The 20,129-nt window shown below is 36.1% G+C and overlaps 1 protein-coding gene and 1 long non-coding RNA gene across 6 annotated transcripts in view; one reads left to right on the top strand and one right to left on the bottom strand.

Moving 5' to 3' along the window:
- LOC131046355 (serine/arginine-rich SC35-like splicing factor SCL28) overlaps positions 1 to 5,970 on the top strand; it is a 121,999-nt gene extending 116,029 nt beyond the window's left edge. For both annotated transcript variants that reach the window (XM_059212127.1, XM_059212126.1), the window contains exon 3: positions 5,445 to 5,970. In XM_059212127.1, coding sequence (XP_059068110.1) covers positions 5,445 to 5,613 — 169 coding nt within the window. In that variant the 3' untranslated portion in view covers positions 5,614 to 5,970. The remainder of the gene's footprint in view (positions 1 to 5,444) is intronic.
- Positions 1 to 20,129, bottom strand: part of LOC131046362 (uncharacterized) — a 170,948-nt gene that overhangs the window by 106,590 nt on the left and 44,229 nt on the right. The window contains exon 3 of one of the 4 annotated variants that reach the window (XR_009105977.2): positions 3,728 to 4,431. The exons of the other annotated variants lie outside the window; for them this stretch is intronic. This is a non-coding gene — a long non-coding RNA (uncharacterized LOC131046362). Of the gene's footprint in view, positions 1 to 3,727; positions 4,432 to 20,129 lie in introns of those variants that run through there. 4 annotated transcript variants of the gene reach the window in all.

Raw genomic sequence — 20,129 nt, forward strand, 5'->3', positions numbered from 1 at the left:
CAAGTTAAAAAAAATATTTTAGATCGAGCAATAAAGGAGTCTTCATGGGACCATGCAAATCAACAAGTAATAAATCTAAAACCCTTTTGGCTAGCCATGGCTTATCGATATCAAATAGATGTCAACTTTGTTTGGCCATTTTGACACCCTATGCATATATTTTGACTTTCCTAAATGGATCGAAGCCCATACACCAATCTTACTGAGCATCGAGAAATATTGATGATTCCAAGTTCTTGAGTCTCCATGTTGGTACTCAAACATGCAATGCAAAAATTTACTTGAGTCCCATCCCTTTGTGTCTTGACCCTATTTGACCCACTATTGCTAATCAATCTAAAAAATCCTAGATGGGTCCTTGTTTGCCAATGTTGCCTAGTTGTTCCCCTTATTTGGTCCCCTTGTGCCTATTCCATGCTTGCCATTGCCAAATTCCAGGAACATTCTAATATTGAAGGATTTTGTGGTCTTTTATCCAAATTTTTTGTAAAATGTTGAACTTTAAGTGTTTTGGAGTACCCCTTTCGACTGTCTCTCTACCAAAGTCTACTTTCCTTTGTTCCTTCTTGGACTTTCAGATTTCCTTGTCCCAACATGTTTTTCCTTCCAAGTCTAATTCTCTAGCCCTTCTTGTTAAACTTTTGAACTTCTTATTAGGGTATTGGTATGCCCAAACTCTAATCCCTAGCTCCTATTCTTTGATCTTCAATTCACATTCCAAATCTCTTCTCTATCCTGATTCCTAGTGTTCCCTTCCCCACTTTCCCTTTTTTGGAGTTCTTGAGAACTTCAAAACCCTAACATACTCCTTTGTTCCCTTTAGATCTTGATCATCCATCCATATCCCAGGACTTTGAACCCTTAGGGGGACTTTCCATCTTCTTATATCCAAAGTTCCAACTCCTTCCTAAGACCCAATTACCAAAGTTCCCCTCTTCTTGACTCCTTGTTGTTGATTCACTTCTGCCTCCTACCTCCCAATTCCTGAAGTGTTTCCTCTCTCGGCTCCTTCAATGCATGATTCTCAAGTCCTTCTGAGACTCAAACCCCTGCCAAGCACTTGAGTGCCCAAGTCTTCATTCCAAGGTCCCTACTAGACCCAATGGTCTACCAAATGACCAATTTCAACTCAAAACCCTCATGATACATGATCACCTACCATCATAGCATGCCCACAACTCCATTAATATCAAATTTGACTTTACATCCACTAGTTCATTCTTTCCCACCCAAAAAACGCGTGTTTCCTCTCTCGGCTCATTCAATGCATGATTCTCAAGTCCTTCTAAGACTCAAACCCCTGCCAAGCACGTGAGTGCCCAAGTCTTCATTCCAAGGTCCCTACTAGACCCAATGGTCTACCAAATGACCAATTTCAACACAAAACCCTCATGATACATGATTACCTACCATCATAGCATGCCCACAACTCCATTAATATCAAATTTGACTTTACATCCACTAGTTCATTCTTTCCCACCCAAAAAACACTTCTAATCTAATGACACACTTAAACATACAAATATGATTGAAAGAAACAAGGGTCACCATGCTGCCATAAATGTGGTAGCTGGGGTTCCAACTTCCCAAATTGACCCACAATTGATCTCTACTGCTCATTTTCAAAGTCCCACGAATCTAAAGGAATTTCACATGCCACATCCATGGCTTTTGACAACTCAAACATGCGAAGTCATGATTTCTTGAATCCATCCCAACTCTTGCAAGTGTTTGGAAAAAAAAACACTGAAAATCCATAATATATTGTTAAAATTGATATTTAGTCAGTCAGCCATTTTACTCTCCACATGACTACAAGCCTACGAATTTTATAGGGTTTTAATCCCTTAAAATCCATACACCATTAGAGCAACAAATGTTTGTAAATCACCAGAAGATTTGTTTTGTAGATGATTCTTTTAATTGAATGTCTTCAAAATTCTATTTGTAGATCTTGTAGGAAGTTCCAGCTTAGGATCTCACCTCACCACATTTGCTGGTGTGCTTGCAAATCAAAGATTAGTTAAATGCAGCAACATTCCACGTCATTACAAGCTTTGTAACAGTCTCTTTTTCATTACACATGAGTTTCAACAGTCTAGGATGGGTAACAAAAAAGATTCATTTGTTTGAAACCATATTCTAAGGTGTATATGTATGCACAACTTGTACTCCTAATTTTGATTTGTTGTTCCTAGTGATGTACTCAAACTAGCAACCCAATGGATAGGCACTGGTCCTAATAGTTATGATCTACCATGTAACTAAACTAAAAACATCATTAACCAAAAGATTGGGAGTAGAAATTAGATATACATGCTATTCGTGATTCAGCAGTATAAAGTATAAACCAAGCAACAATATCAAGCAAACCTAACAGCTAAATCATCAAAAGATCATGTCCAATATGCCTACACCTGGCTGTTTTGTATGTAATGTCAAATGAAATTATCTTAAGGGATTATGAAAATGCTGTCATTTATCGATGCATGTGCAAGGTGTTATATCAACTTAATAGAGGTAGTATGTAGCTAGTTTGTTTGTCTTGACCTAGTGCTAGATATAGGGGTCAAATGTACATCAGATATAGCTATTGATTGTTGTTGTCATATTACATTTTATTTGATGTATAAACCTATTTAGGATACCTCTGGAACATTCTCTCAAGCTTAGCTGAGCCTAGAGTTGAAGGTCTCACCAACCTTAGCAATTGGTCCAAAGTTGCCCTGCCTGGACATAAAATTGTTGCTTTGCCCTGAGTTTGACACCCCTAGCACTCAGGAAGAGACCTGCCTCTACGGATTTAGGAAATTACAATTTTGATCACCGACATCTACAGTTAGGTGCAAGTACTCAACAAATAAATCAAATGATGATGGCAAACTGTGCACTACCAATACAACCAAATTCTAATCATCTACCAGCTTTTCAGTGGGTGTTACTTGATCGCTACGACCCTTCAACTGCAAGAGATGATAAAAAATAGATCTTCCTTCATACAACTTAGTGGAAAGCAAAAGATTTTTTAAATACAAAGCCCTCCCAATCACTGACGCTTGATATTTTGTTTTGAGATTCTTCCATAATGCAGAAGCTACAATGGCATTTCTAACCTCTAGCACTAATGCATTGGCAATGGAAAATTTTAGAAGCATTAACGCTTCTTTATGTCTTTTGTCATAGTCCTCTGGATTATCTTCAGGTCTTGCCTCCTTGTTTAACACAATTTGATCAAGATTATTAAACTTACAAATGGTAGGTATTTATGACTTCATAAACTATAATTATTTCCTGTCAACTTTTGAGAGTCGGGCAAAAGAAAAGTTTGGATTCCTACCATTTTAGGACACTACATTAGACTTAGGATTGACTAAAACAATTAAATCAGGAGATCCATTAGAGCTGGAATAAAATCACATTATGAGAATGCTTTGGGCTTCATTAAACAACGTGGCAAGTTTTTAGGAGAAAATTCCTCTCAATTTAAAAGATATTAAATCAACAATATCTTTCAAGCAAATTGCCATAACAATTAAAATTGGAGACTAGAAATGGTGCAGCAAAATAAAATTGATAGGGATCTTTATAGGGTTACTATCCAAAATGTGACCAATTTTCAAATGAAAATTCCTTCCTAGAAGATACAAAACTAACACTATTTCTAGGGCAACGAGGAAATGTTTAGGAATATAAATTTTGAACTTTATAGAATATGATTTGACGAAATCCTAAATCTTTATAAACTTTTAAAAATTCATATTAAACTAAATAATTACTCTTGTCCACAAAGGAACTTCCCATGACTCCTCTCTATCACCCTCATGCCTTGCCGATCTCAACAAATCTTGATCTCACAAAATGCAAGCTGATCTCCCACACCTCTAATATTATTTTGGACGGTTTGAAGCTGTGAACTATAATGTCGAACAAGACTAATGTCAAAAAAATGATTGCCTCACTACTGTCGCACACCTTTACTGCAGTCCAAATAGCAGTCCTCTATTCTTACACCCTTCCAAGATAATGTATAGGGAAATACAGCAAAGTCTTTGACAATTCTACAGATCCAACACCTTTTCCAGCACCCAGTTCACTCAGCTCCAAGTCCTTCCTACCACTGCCAGGCACTTAGTTACCTCCTATTCTACAGAGGGAATATAATGATTATTGTTGCTCCAGCACTAGAATAATTCACAGATCTATCGATATGGCACTGATACCATATTATCATTATATTCCTGAACGAATGAATATTACATTGTGTAATGGCTTATTATATAAGCCAATAAATGAAACAACCAACCTTATCATATAGGAACAATCTCCCAACAACATACAACCTACATGAGACAACTTACAACAATGTGCTAATGACACCGCCACCAGAAACGTTCAGGTCATCAGGGGCATGGATGGGGAGGAGCACCAGTCCTGCCGGGTGATCAAAATAATAATAAATATAAAGCTAACATATACCCCATAATACTAACATATTACCTATAATGCTAACATTAATCAATATTGATCTAATACTAACATTTATATCATATCTGGAGATGATGGATGAACATTTGATTCTTTTAAATTCTAGTAATTAAGCAGTAAATACTTAATGCTATTCCTAAAGTTGTTTGTATGGTTGTGACCACATTCTAGAATCTAGATAAGGGAGAAGTTTTGTTCAGCACATAATAATGTAATAACTAGTGCCATAGATTCCACACCATATAATCATCACTATGGCTTCAAGAAAACAAAATTAAAATGCTATTCTTATGATTCTATGATGCATTCAGTCCAATCTGTATATGCAACGTATACAATCCATATTCAGAATTGCAGTTTCTATAAATTTGCCACTGTTCTTTACTCCAGAAGAGTAATCTCCAATATAAAGAACTAACAGCAACTGATGAATAGCTCTATCTCTAGTTCTATAAATCCTTATAGATAGAGGTAGAAGACAATTTTCCATGAAAAAGAAAACTGTGTTCATGTTGAACCATTTAGTCTTTAATAGAAATTTATGGTGGCTAAACAAAATCTATCTCCCTTAGCACTCTTCCGCTTATTGTTTCAGCCTTTTGTAGTAGACCAAAATCTATTGTAGTCCCTAAAATTAGACAAATAATTATCAATAAGAAGAGCTTCAAGCATTGAATGCCACCCCATCCACCCCTTGTGTGCGTGTGTTTAATTGCTTTTGGGGGAGATTGAAATTTAGCCAACATGTCAATCATATCCATATGCTGCCCAGTTACAATGAGTGTGATCTTTAGACATATTTTATTTTAATTTTTAAACACGAGTGTGATTGCTTTAATTTTTTTACTTTTAAAACTCTCTTTGCAATGAATTTTATTTTACGAATAGAATTTACAAAGTACAATGCATATGGATATTCTATACTAGCAACTCACAATTTATGTTGACTGACCTTGCAGAAAACCTACAGGTTTTGGATTTGTTAAGTACAGAAATGCTGAGGATGCTGCAGAAGCCAAACACCATATGAATAATCAAATTATTTGTGGGCATCAGATCAGTGTTGTCTTTTCTAAGGAGGATGCTAAACGTCCAGAACAGATGCTTGCGAAAGAGCACAACTCTTAGTTACTATTATGAAAATTAGATACAGTCTATGACTATCCCCTCCCTCCCACACAGTGCCTTGCAAGCATATAGTCATAAATGCGAATATTCTCATGCAAGTTTTATTTTGCTTGTTAGATATCTACAAGTTAAGCATTTATGCATGATAGTATTATTAGTCTATTTTACCAATGCAGCCTCGAGTATGTCTTGACTACTTGCAGACATCCATGTTGTTTGAAGCATACCTACATATGTGAATAGTTTCTTTGCTTGTCTGATCATGAAGATGCACATATGTCAAACTGCAAAGGAATAGATCTTAGAAGTTTATATTATATCAAGAGCACAAAAACCTGTTCCCTGGCAGTTATTTCAGTTTTCTTCATTTAATGTTACTACTTGCAGGCATCCATGTTGTTTGAAGCATACCTACATATGTGAATAGTTTCTTTGCTTGTCTGATCATGAAGATGCACATATGTCAAACTGCAAAGGAATAGATCTTAGAAGTTTATATTATATCAAGAGCACAAAAACCTGTTCCCTAGCAGTTATTTCAGTTTTCTTCATTTAATGTTCGTCTTTTGCTTCCCAACTTACATGTGCTCAACATGCTCTCTACCAAGTTATTATGAAAGTGGTTATTTCTTCTACATTATGGGACACTAGTTAAAATAATGAATATTTTATTATCAGAAAGATAAGTTTATATTTGTAAAGATAGTTTAGATCATTCATGCGCTCATTTTAACAATGACTCGTGACATCTCTATGATTGTATATTTTGTGTGTGAGTGATTTTAATTAAGTTGAACCACAAAAGTTACAGACCCAATGTTGCCGAATTTGAGAACAGAGTAAATAGTTTGTTTTTTCTTCTTTTGATTTGAATCAACTATTTTACAATATTCCTTATCCTCATCCTTTCAAATAGCCTCCAATATTGGGTCTACCTGCAATGGCTTTATACACCTGAACCAAATGTCCTCATACATTGGCCATTATATGATGAAATGCTTCTCTGTTTCCACTGCTTCTGTGGTGCAAAACACACATCCTCTCCTCTCATTCTTCTTATTCACCCATCTAATTGTCTCAAGCTTGAACAGAGGGGAATCAGTTCTTATTTGAACTATAATATATTCTCTGATTTTGGCTCCTATCTATGTGTTGACGTGTATTTTGTACACAATCATACACAGAATAAAATACCCAAAGGCATCTTATCCTCTCTTGAATAAAGTCGCTAACTGCTAAAGATTCGCAAGAAGGATCAGTTAGGATGACTCCAATGTTCTTGTAAGTAGGGTCTCTACGTGTGGATAAGCACCAGTGGTCGTTGTGATTTGCTGTGTCATCAAGGGGCCTTACGTTGCCGAAGATTTTGCTGAACTAAACAAGCTTTTTCAAAAAATAACAAAAGGATAGGGTTTGCAAGAGGTTTAATCTAGTCTAACCCTAAGAATGACTCAATGTGGACAAGGTTTGGTGAGATTCTACCAACTTCAATATTGCCATAAACTAACAACTCAATTGAAATTGATGCGATCTTCTAAGGTAACAAATGATTCTTCAATACATCAAAGATCAAAGACACTACCACGAAGGTACATATCTAAGATACAACACGATTGAAGGTTAAGTGATTCAAGTATTCTCCAGTCGACCATGCAAGGCGTTCCTACAATCAGCAGGAAGCTAGTGGTTTGGAAAGCGAATCCTACCAAAGATCAAGTCCAACACTTTGTCCTTCGAATTAACACACTACTTTGATTGAGAATGATTCGAGAAAATTGAACAACCATGAAGATAACTAAGAGAATTGCAACAAAACACCATAACTTCAATATTTCATTGATCTCAAAGCCATCATGTACAACAATTGTTTGAATTCTTTCTTCAAAACTCAATCTTGCTACAAAAATAACTTACTTCTAAATTCTATTCTCTAATGCACAAATAACTTCTAACTCTCTCTCTTTCTAGTTACAAAATGAAATGAAATGAGGGTATAAATAGCATCCTCAATTACAATGAACGGTCCAGATCAAAAAGCAGATCAACGGTCAAGATCATGACACCTAAACCCTAATTAGGGTTTGTTACAAATAGCCTCCTTTTTACTGAACAATATTAAATGCATAGCCAAATATTAAATTTGGCACAAAAACCTAGGAGACATAGACCAATGACAATTAAGGTGCCATGTCATCTATAACAACCTCTCATCTAGAATCTTATTCCCTTTCCAATGCTCCTTTTTAGCATATGCAATGAATCTTGATACGATTCCTTCGATCTCAGCAATTGGAATCTCAGGAAGATTCTTCATTCTTTCTTCCAAGTGGATGACCTAATCAAATGCCTCGAGAAGAGCAGTGTCCCATTCAGGTTCAAGTTCCTTAGTCTTTTCAATCAGGAGCATGGTAGCAAACATCTGGTCCTATTGCTCATCTGTGATATTAGCGTCCTTGCAAAAGATGACCTTGATTCTATCCTCCAATTCCTGCAAATCCACATCTGTCTCAACTTTGATCCTCCTGCCAAGAATGGTACGAAGTACCTCAAATACTCTGTCCTCAAGTACATCATTGCCACCTTACACCTTGACTTGGAGTGACTTGAATTTGGGTGGAATGCAATATAACCAATATTTCGCCCTGGTCCCTGGCTGAGGGACAGGAGCGAATTTTCATTTTCAAGCTTAATCACATTTTGCTAACTTCCAAAAATTATCTTCAACGATCTTGTTGTGCACCCTTTGATTCATCCTTGGCCTGGATTTCGTTCTAACATGGCAAGAAATTGATCTAAGGCAAAAATCGCTCTGGTCCCTGACTGAGGGACAGGAGCGCCTAGGCCAATATGGAGTTCATTAGGTGTCTTGCAATCTTCAATTTGTCTTCAATAAGTTCATTACACCTTCTTTGTTTGCCTCAAACTCAAAACTTACTTGATCTTTGCCCGAATTTTGCCCTATGAGGAATTTCGCTCTGGTCCCTGGGAGAGGGACGGGAGCTACCACTGAATCTCGCCCTGGTCCCTGACTGAGGGACAGAAGCGATTTTGCTTCAAAGTCATGTTTTCCTTCATGAAGGCACTTTCAAATTATATTCAACTGATGAAACATATCTCCTTGGTTCTTCTCAAATCGTCAAATCGTTCAAATCCTGCAAGGACAAGGCAATGTTTGATTTTAAGCTTCGGTCCTTCACTGAGGGACAGGAGCGATTTTTGCTCCTGGCACATTTCCGTGTTTGTGAAATTCTTCAAATTATATTCAACGGAAAGATCATGCCTCCCTTTATCACTTCCAATTCGAAATTTGTCTTGATCCTGCAGAGACAGTAAAATTTTGAGAAATGAGCTCTGGTCCTTCATTGAGGGACAGGAGCGATTTTGCTCCTACAGGCCAAAATATCAAGATTTTACGAGTTTAATCACTTCACAGGGCAAAAACAAGTCATTTCCAATGCCTAGAATCAATCATCAAAATTCTCAAAATTTGGTCAAAATCACTCAATCGGACAAAAAATAAAAAATCTCATCATTCAAACTTAGACAAATTTGGACTTCGCATTCAAAATTCCGACTGAACTTAGACAAATTTACCTGACCTCTGGCGAATTCACTTTATTCAAAAAATTGCATCCTACGAGAGGAAGCTCAAAAAGCTCTCAAGATTGACTGGACTCTGGCCTGAAAACGCAGTAACTGAAACCCTAAGGCTTGACCCTAATCCAGACAACTGACAAACTACCAAAACCCTTTAAAAAAAAAAAAAAAACGGAGAAAAAAGGCGAGCAAAACGAGCAAAAAGAGGGGGTCCCCATTTTAATGGGGCGATGTGTGAAATGGTCACAACACTATGTAAACATTTTCATGATGGTTGCAAGTGGGAATGAATTTTGAAAAATTGTGTTGGCGTTTCCTTCTTACATTCCTTCTCCACATATGATTCTAAATTTCCCCTTCACTTAGTTTTTTATTTCTTTGTTGAGACTTAGAAAATTAAGCTAATACCCCATCTATTCAACAATTTTTGGTTTTGTTTTATGCATGTGCATCTGTCTTTGTTCTCGTCTTACATGACCCATAAACTAGGAAGACATTATTATGAAAAATACAAGACACATAATGATTACCAAGATATTTGATATTAAACATGGAGGGAAATGTCTTCTCAAATAAGAGATACAAATGACTTATCCATAAAGGATAAGAACAACAACTAATAAAGCAAAAGGATAAGAATGACATTTTAAAAAATAAAGAATATTCCTGAAGTCTATCCTACAGACTTAATTGAACATTATTAAACTAAATATTACTATATTACTTTAATAACCTCCCTTAAGGGTCAATCTACTAACTACACCAAGTTTACCCCAAAATTTTAAAAATTTGTAAGGACTCAAGGACTTGGCAAGAATGTCTAGAGTTTGATCCTCAGTTGGACAATACTACAACATCGCCAATCCATCTTCTACAAGTAACCTGATGAAATGACAATGAAGCTCTACGTGTTGGTACGTTCACGGAAGACTGAATTCTTGGCAAGCTTTAGCACCCCTCGATTGTCACAAAACAATAGTGAAACCTTTACTTGAGACGTTTTCATGTCTGAAAGCATCCTTTGAAGCCATACTATCTCACATGTTGCTTTAATTGTTCCTCAATATTGTTCTTCTGTCTATACAATAGCTATTGCTTGCTACTTCTTGCTAGTCCATGTGACTAAACTCGTGCCAAGACAAAATACATATCAAGAAGTGGATTTTCTGTCACCAACAAAACCTGCTCAATCTGAATCTGTGAACCCAACCAGCCTAGGATCTTTGCTTCTGTTGTACAAAATGTCAAAGTCAAGTGTCCCTTTAACACATCTCAACACCTGCTTCATTGCAACCCAATGTTCTGCCTTTAGTGTTGTCAAGAATCGAGAAATTTTACTCATGACATAACTCAAATCTAGTGGTTGTAAGAGAGATAAAGCTGCCCACTAGTTGCCCAAATGTTGACACATTTATTACCTTTGAGTTTATTTTGACTAAAGGCTTCAACCCTTTCTCCATAGGTGCAGATCAGATTTTGCAATCTATCATTCTAAACTTGTCAAGCAAATTCATGGCATATTTAGATTGAGAAATAAAAATACGACCACCTATTTGCCAAACTTCTACACCTAGGCAATAATGTAGGAGGCCTAAGTCAATCATGTCAAATGAATTACTCAAATTACATTTGATTTGTTCAATCAAATGCGCCTCACTACTTGTAATGATGATATCATCTACATAAATGACTAGTAGAAAGATCTCACTGCCTACGCTTTTGACGTACAAATTTGGATCTAAAGGACTTATCTAGAATCCCTTTTGAACCAAATACTTGTCAATCTTATCATAACAGTGGCTAAGTTATAGCTAATCAAAGCTTTGGCAAGGTCCAAGAACCTAGTCGAGCCCCAACCAAGTTCTTAAAACCACGAGAACCTTCAACAATTCCAAATTCCATTGTGAATCTACAACCGAAGTAAAAGTGTTAAGGCAAAAAAGGAAGGTTTGTCAGGGCTTTCATTGGTTCTTGAAAACACAAGAACCATCAGTTATCACCAATTCAAAGTAAAACATAACAAGGAAACCATAAGCAAGGGCCAAGGAAGGAAGCAAGCAAAGATGTCAATAGTTCCCATGGTTCCTAGAACTATGGGAACCTCCAATAAGTTCTTGGTTCTCAGCCAAGCTCTAACAAAGGAGGAAGAAGGATAACAACAAAAAAGCTAAGGCCAAGGTGCTATTTTCTACACCTACCTTTCATCTAAAAGCCATGAATGCTACAACGAGCCTCCCACTGCCCAATCTCAAGCCATGGAGGTATGGTAATGATTTTTAATGCACTTCAATGAATTTTTAAAAGGAAAAGTGGCACCCATGTTGTTTTTATGATCTGCAGTCCTTTTGTCAAGTGGCCATTCTTGGCTGCAGTTTTAGTGAATTTTGGGGAGGACTAATTTTTCATCAATGAAAGTATGGTAGGGGTATTTGGAAGGTTTTCTATGCCTACAAATCTGATCTCTTGGTGCAGATTTGTCAAATTCTAATAGAATCCGCAGCTAGGGTTTCTTCCCTGCCACATGCCCTATCTCTCTTCTACACCTAATAGATAGATAAAGAGGCAATTTGTGTTCATTCTAAGGGGTTGTTCCCTTAGTTTCTAGAGAAAATTCTTGTATCATTCAATCTCTGAAACTATAAATTAGCTTTCAAGCCCCATATTTAATAAAAGTTAACATTTTCCACCATCTCTCACCTTCAGCACTATGTGTAATGTTGTTTCTGCCCCTATGTTTGAATGAATGTTATCATTTTTTTATATTTTTATGTTGTGTTAATCTTTTGCAAGAACTAAATGAGGAAGTTTATTATTCCCTCCTAGTATTTGTGAAATCCTAACCTCCATACACACCTCTAGGAATTGTCATAACAAAGAGTTGCATGGATTTTGTGGAAATTTTTGTCATATCCTTATGCTATTTTGAGTGGGGAAGTATCATACTCTATGTTGGTGCATCATGATCCTCACATTTCTTACATTTCTCTCTTCCTTTTCCTTCTGCAAACCAATAGAATACGATTAGCTATAGCATTTCCAACATTATGTTGGACAAACACTATTGCATCTGGGTTAGTGAAGAAGGCTTGATCTCATATGTAAGGTCCCACACCTTGAGATCATTCCAATGTTTTCACTTGGCAATTGAATTTGGAATTCAATAGTGTTGACATGGCTAAAGTCGCATCACTGCAACTCTATCCGGCCAACGCAGAATAGAATGTTACTCACCGAGTATCCTATCCTCTTGTGTAAGGAAGCCCTAATGCTGTTTTTAATTGATCAAAGGGGACAACCTCAAGGATCAAAATGTCAGTTCTTGACTGCAGGATAGATCAACAGTCGATGTGTTTTGCTAGGAGCACAAGGGGTCTTACGTTTTGCTACAAACTAGTCAGTGTCTAATTCTCGAACTGGGAAATAAAAGAAAAAGAGAAGGGTTTAGGAAACCTAAAATTAACCAGGCTAGTAAGCGGGTAGACAGATTCAGCATAACTAATCCCTGCTTGGCCAGAATAACTCACAACCTCGCAAGAACGGTGCAATCTTCAAGGGGACTTGGAAGATTTCAGACTACAGGAGAATGGCTAAGCTCCCAATTTTGGTGCAGCTCAGACGAACACCTGCAATTGAACTAAACACAATTAAAGGCTCAGACTAACCATACACAAGGACATACAATTAGTATATCCTCAATGGTATGAGCCCGAATCCATCAAATACCTGCACACCCAAAACAGAAAGATCTACCTAAAATGTTGAAAGAAACCATGCACACAGACTCTAACCAAGATGATAAACACCAAATCAATGTCCATTATATTGATTCCAGCTGCCTATTACAATAATTTCTGCAGCATCTCTATGCTACTTCTAAAATTTAGACTTCTACAATCTAATCTATTCTAACTAAAATCTAAGAGCCTAAATGCCTAAAAATCTAACTATAATCTAACTAGAGTCTAACTATCTAACAATCTCTAACCCTTTACACAAGAAAGGCCTTTGCCTTTTATAGAATTTACAATTTTGAATCGAAGGGCAGAATTGGTTACATCCAAGGGCTGCAATTTGCCTTCCAAAAGTTGGCAGCTTTAACCCATGCCCACTCAACTATCAGTTATCTACCCAACCACTATCTCAACTGCCTACAACTGTTTGGCATTGATTCGGTCCTCCTGGTGGTTGGGAATAGCTGTCCACAACTGACCTATTTCCCCTTTGTTTCAAAATATCTTGAGTGGGGCCCACAGGTAGTTTTACATTAAACAATTTCAGCTGAACTTCTGGAATTAAATACAGCTGTGCATTTCTCAAGAATGCATACTTGTTCCATTCCGAATGTTCTTCGGTCTTTGGTCTCGGTGGTGGACTTCAACTTGTCGTCCAACGACACGCTTCCCAATGCATGGTTCCGATCTTACTTTTCGGCATATTCTTCTCCAGTTCCAGCGTCTAGCTTTGATCTTGTGTTAAGTCGTCACTTTAACTCCTCCCGATGTCGTTTTCCTGGGAACAATCAATTTCACCTTTAATCAATCAATTTGAAAAATTAATTAAATTAATTTGACAAATATTAAATTTCATTTAACGTCTGGCTTTGTCTCAGGGGAATTCAGGCTTGAGAAGGTCTTTGTGAGATGTATCTTTTAGATGTTTCTCTTCAAACGTGAAATCTGATCCTTCATCTTGATTCACTCTCCAACTTAGACGAAATTCAGGGCTTCTACATTTTTTAAACGATTTTGGCTTTCCATTTTAACGTCATCCTGGTGAAATTTCGTGTGATTTTACCTTTAAATCACCTAAGTCTTAGAATTTCGGGTAAACTGGGGTTTTTGAGAGATTTACTTTTTAGGTTATAACCCCCTTTTTGGCAATTTCGGGTTCAACAGGAGAAATGAGAGATGTTTACGAAATGTCCTTGCCTTCACTTTCAGCCGACATTGACAATTTTAGCTCATTGGCTTATTTTGAGAGTTCACCTTTTGGGCTTTCAGGCCGATTTTGAAGTTTTATAGAACCTTTACGTTTTGGTCTCCTGAATAGCCTATTTGCGCAATGTTCATTTTCTTCTTTTGAGGATTTCGTGAACTTGATTTGGTTTCACCTTTTCGGCATTTGGGAAAATTTTGCAAACTTTCGATATTTAACCGTGAATACGCGATTTTGTTTTGAAGGCGTTTGGGCGACTTAGACTTATTGGTTTATCGGCCTGATTGGGGATTATGCACGATCTTACCTATATTAGCCATTTTCGGGTTATGAATGGACTTTGTGAGCTTTAATGTTTCTTTATGGACATTATCGACGAATTAGACCTATCAACGAATTTCGGCTTACAAGCCGAGTTTGTGAGTTTAACGTCTTTGGCCTCTAAGCTAACTTTGTGAGCTTCGACTTTCACTTCCTTTCGGCCAAAAGGAACTGAATGTGCGACTTCTTTTATGCACGACTTAGTTTTCTTCAATTTCGGCTCAGAAGGACTTTAGGCACGATTTTGAACACCATTCTCCCATTTTTGACTCTTCAAGGACTTTGAAAGCCAACTTCGGCCTATGAAGGAGACGCGATTTCTCTCTTTTTGGCCTCAAAGGCCGATTTTGCTATAATGTTTTGAATTTCGGGGCTTTTCTTCATTTTGCGATTTCGCAATGTGTTCATTTTGGCTTACAAGACACTTTGGCGAACATAGCGAGCTTAGTATATGGTTGCGCGACTAGGGTTTCGAGTTTCTCGGCTGTGCAAGGCGATTTGAGAGTTTGAATGATTTTATTTCCCTCTTTAAACTTGCACATTGGGCCTTCTTACCCTTTTTACAAACTTGCAATCATGGGCGATATGAAAAATTTGTTTGCATCACAAAGTAGGTCCCTCATCAAAAGAAACACTTAAAGGGAAATCGACTTCCTCTTCGCTCTTGGGTTAGGAAAATAAACTCTGCCTATGAAGGAAGAAAAGCCGAAATTCAGCCTACTTGAGCATTTTGCCTTAAGCCCCCAAATTTCGGGCTAACAGGTCTAAATTCGCGATTTTGTCTATTTGAAGATTTTCGGCTTGTTAAGCCGATTTATGAACTATCTCATATTTCAGCCTTTAAGGCCAATTTTAGAGCCTTTGAATTCGCAATTTGGCCTTAGAGGCCGAATTCGGCTTTAGGGGCATTGTGACCCGAACCTTCTCTCACACGAAGACCTCAGAGACGGGGGTCCCCTGTCCATGACGAGGATGGGGTGCAAAATGCACAACAAATAGGGGTGTAGTTCATATATACAACAGAACTCTAGGTGTACAATTGCCAACACCTATCCTCTAAATGAAAATCCTTTATCACAGTTGGTGCAATGAAGATCATCTTTACCTTTGCCCTTTTGCCTATCAATCTTCTCTTCAGAAAGAGTACTCGAAACATTTATTTCCAAAGCTCCAAATCTTGCTTCTCCATTTTCTTCTACCATACTCATTATCCTCACAATTCTCAACCACTCTTTGAACTTAATCTTAAGCTCAGACAACAATAAATCACCACTCCTACTTGCTCTACTTAAACAACTAAAAAATTCCATAGAAAAAGATTATAGAACCTACTATAATACTAATAAGATCAATAAACAAGGAGGATATTCCACATACAAGTTCACCAACAACAAATCGAACAATTTGAACCTTCTATCACCTCTTGACTTCACAAAATATCATATGCAATGGACACCAACATTCAAGAGGCATTTATAACATCATAAAACAAAGATACAAATACCAAGACTGTGGAAATAACACACCAAACAAGTACAAATTAAAAACAACACATATAGTCTAAAGAAAACCCACTTTGGGCCAAAAATTCTAGTCTAGGAAGCATATAATTCTCGTACCACTATGCCAAAAAGTACCAACCTAGTCTCAACAAGCTCCACAATGCATTAGACTTTAGAGAGCTCACAAACACCTTAACAAGCATTCCTCTACTACATCAAACTTACATAGACATGCTATGTATTCCAACAATGGCTCTAAAATCGTCAACATGAATTTCTAACCATTTCCAAGATGCAATGAAGGTTAATAACAACTCTCTTGTTTCATAAATATCTAGAGATGGAAGATCAAATGCCAAAAAAGAAGAGAAAATGTTTGGTGTTCCTAAAACCAGCTCACCCACGAAGAGAAACATTTACCACTTTACCAATGAAAAAGTTACCATTTCCATGTAGAGTTTACCACTTTACCACTAAGAGTTTGTTGGAACTTGGGATAAACATAATTCACCATGTCGAGAACTCAAGTTCGCCACTTTACCAATGCTCTTTGGCCTAGCTTTTCTATAGGTCATAACTTTTACATTCGTACTCAAACAAGGTATTTTTGAACTTGCACAATTTTTCAAGAGGAATTGGAATATGTAATCATATTCAAATAATGATTCAATACTAACATTGACTTTTTCCCAACACAACTATTTCTGCAATCCATGGTGAGTGTAAGCAAGCATGGAAAATGTCTTATCTGCCAGCAAAGATTCCAAGATGCCCCATACCATCCCTAAACTTTCCTAGGCATCAATTAAGTAGGTCGCTATCCAAAAGCATCCCTATTACACCGGTCTGGTGAAAAATTCCTCCATCAGGCTTCTTGGTGGTACTCTACAAGCTAGAATGGCATGACCTCAATGTTCCAAATGTAACTCAATCAGATTTTCAATTCATTCCATTATTGCTATAGGCCACCAAATGATCTCCATGCCATTTGCTTTATCCTTATAGCCTCACAACCAAAGCATTTATAACTATACATTCTTGTATTGTTCTATAGTACATATAAAACCCTCAATCTCACCCTATGTTTTCATTTTCTATGTATCCCACCCAAGTTATTGTAAAAGTATAAACCTAGATATTTGTGAAAGTTTTTATTTTCTTTGGGAGGACTAACAACTTGGCATTCACAATAACTTGGTTTTTCCAAAATAAGCCCCCTTCTTGGTCTTGTAAGTTTTCTCTCTAAAGCTTTAGGTTATTTTTTCAAATCAGATCATTGGCATAGAAGTGGTACTTCACCACATAGCTAGTTAATTGAACCTCTTAGTCCCCATGTTGAAACAATGAAGCCACAAAGTTTGAGAGATTTGGATGGAACACACATCAATGAGTGTAGCTTGTATTTATTATTAAATGGAGAAGTTACAAGGTGATCATAACTTACTAAGATACTTTTTAGACATAACTAATGTAATGTCTATTAGATCATTAACATAATCAGTAAATGCATGTATATAAATTGTATTCCAACATTATGTCTAAACATTATTTTATACCCAACAGCCCTCTTAAAGACTAAACTAAATACAATTCCAATATTTTCTTGAAATTTGACAAAGAAAATAGCACCAAGATGTTTTTGTCAATCATTCAAAAACCTAGATTCAACAAAAAAAAATGGCAATCCAAAATTTATACATAGACTTGGGTCTCAGCAAAAACTCTTCACAAATAATAAAAAATAAATACAGAAAATAACTTAAATAATGTTTGAGATGCTTAAATAATGAATTTAGAAAACACAAATTCTATTTTGATCATAGTAGCATTACTTGAAATTGAGATTCACTTGGCAAATGGAATTCAATTACCTAGGATTTCATTGACTTAAAAGTTAAAACCACTAATATATTCATAAAACTGGGGAAAAAATGCTGTTTTTTTAATTTCAAGCCAAATAAAAGAGAAAAACTCTGCTTTTCCATTTTACACAACCTAAAATAATTTTCATGTTTTAATTTCACAACAAGTGCAAGGCTCTAGGAGCAATAAAGCCCCTTGTGAGGTTTGTGCAATACCTGAGTGCATTCCCTATCATGACATAGAGCAAGGTCAAGGGTTATTTAACCAAAAACACTTAAATGTTACCTTTTGCTTGAGCCCAAGCCAAGATTCTTTAGGTGTGATATCCAACAAGGCTTTGTAGGAATATTTGTCCAGCAGATATATTGTCATATTCATTGCTTTTCCCTAGTATATCTACAACATGCCTATATTTTGCATCATGCACCAAATGTCCATGATAGTTCTACCTCTCCTACCAACCACTCCATTCTACTAAGGGGTGTGTTGGATTGTTTATTTTCTCTAAAAATCTTCCTTTTATTAATAGTCCTAAAATTGGTTATAAGTGAACTCAGCCCCATTATCAGACCTTTTAGTCTTGAATGACCTACCTTTTTTAGTTCAAGCAATACTTTGAATTTGACAAAGGTTCCAAAGTAATCACTTTTTATTCACAAAGTACACCCAGATTTTTCTTTAGAAATCATCGAGGACCAAAAGAAAGTACCTTGCACCTAGGATTATTAATGAATTCAGAGATGGCTCACATAGATCTACAAGAGGGAGATCTAAATCCACTTTTACAAGTCTTGTCCCTTTAGTAGGAGAGAATTTTTATTTTTCCTCACTATCCAAACACTTCACCCATATATTTTGTTTCTCTAGAGTAGATGGCAATTTATGAACCATGTTGACTCTACTCAATTTAGCTAAATACTAACGATTGAGATGTTTATATCTCTCATGCCACAAAATCTTGTTGTTTTCCTCCACAACTAAGATGTGCAAATTAAGCATGACATGTCCATCTAGCCTATACAAAGTGCTTTGCCAAATGCCTAGAGAAACCATTCAGCTTGTATGAAATTAGTCACAGTACACTTCTTTCCACAAAAAATCACCACAATGTTAAGATTTTATGTTAGCTGATTGACAGAAACTAGTTTTTTTGTTCATATTTGGAACGAATCTAACATCTTCGGCTAATTTTTTGCATCACTAAGAACAATTTGAACATCCTCTATCCTTTTCATTGCATGTGCTCTACCATTACCAAAAGATACACAAATGGGTAGAATAGTAGAACTCCAATTGGCAAACTTGAAATCTCAATCTCTGTGGCAAGTGAAATGTTGAAATAAACCAAAATCAAATAACTAACAATTGTTATGTCAAATGCCAAAAAAACATACTCTTCCTTTTCAGAGTCTTGCTCCACCTCAATTGCCACATTACCTTAATCCTACGACTTCTTATGGGATAAATCATATTCTCTTTTCAACATTCTATTTTGGTATGCCCAACTTTTAACAATATAAAAATTCACTATGCTTGGATTGTAATAGAAAATCTAAGCTTTTCTTGCTTTGCCCTTATACTACACAACAAGTGTACTATTAAATTGTCTAGAACTTATCTCAATAGCTATTTGCATTTGTCTTAATTTTGTATGTAAAAAAAAATGAACTACTTTTTTGAAAGGTAAGAGTTGGAATCTCTGCAAATAGATGCAAGGGTTCCACAAAGCTTCCAAACAAGAAATGGCAAAAGTATTGATGACCAAAGCAACCATATCTGATCTAACAGTTTGTTGGCAATAAAGAATCCTTAACCTATTTTCACTCAACTTCATGGAAAACAATACATTTTTTCGAAGTTGCAAATATTTCTCCTTCCTTGTTTAGATACACGTATCTATATATTAAATAATTTATATGGATATGATACTCCTAAATACAATATGGACACCATCATGACACATCCATAAACAAGCCTATATTTGGTTCATATCTAATAAAATAGGATACAACATCAAACCATCTAGGGATTATAATCAAAATTTGCAAAAAAAAATAAAAAATTGTAAACTAAAATAATATAAATATTTGTATATCATCAAAGACATAATATAACAAAATAAATATTGTAAACTAATATATAATATATATATTTCAAGTTATGATCTATACGCTTAGATATATAAATAACTGAACATGTGCATATAAAGACATAATATAACAAAGTAAGTATTGTAAGCTAAAATATAATATATATTTTTTAAAGTTATGTTCTATACCCTTGGATATATAAATAATT

Source organism: Cryptomeria japonica, chromosome 10 (assembly GCF_030272615.1).
Source record: "Cryptomeria japonica chromosome 10, Sugi_1.0, whole genome shotgun sequence".
In the NCBI taxonomy this organism is placed as follows: domain Eukaryota; kingdom Viridiplantae; phylum Streptophyta; class Pinopsida; order Cupressales; family Cupressaceae; genus Cryptomeria; species Cryptomeria japonica.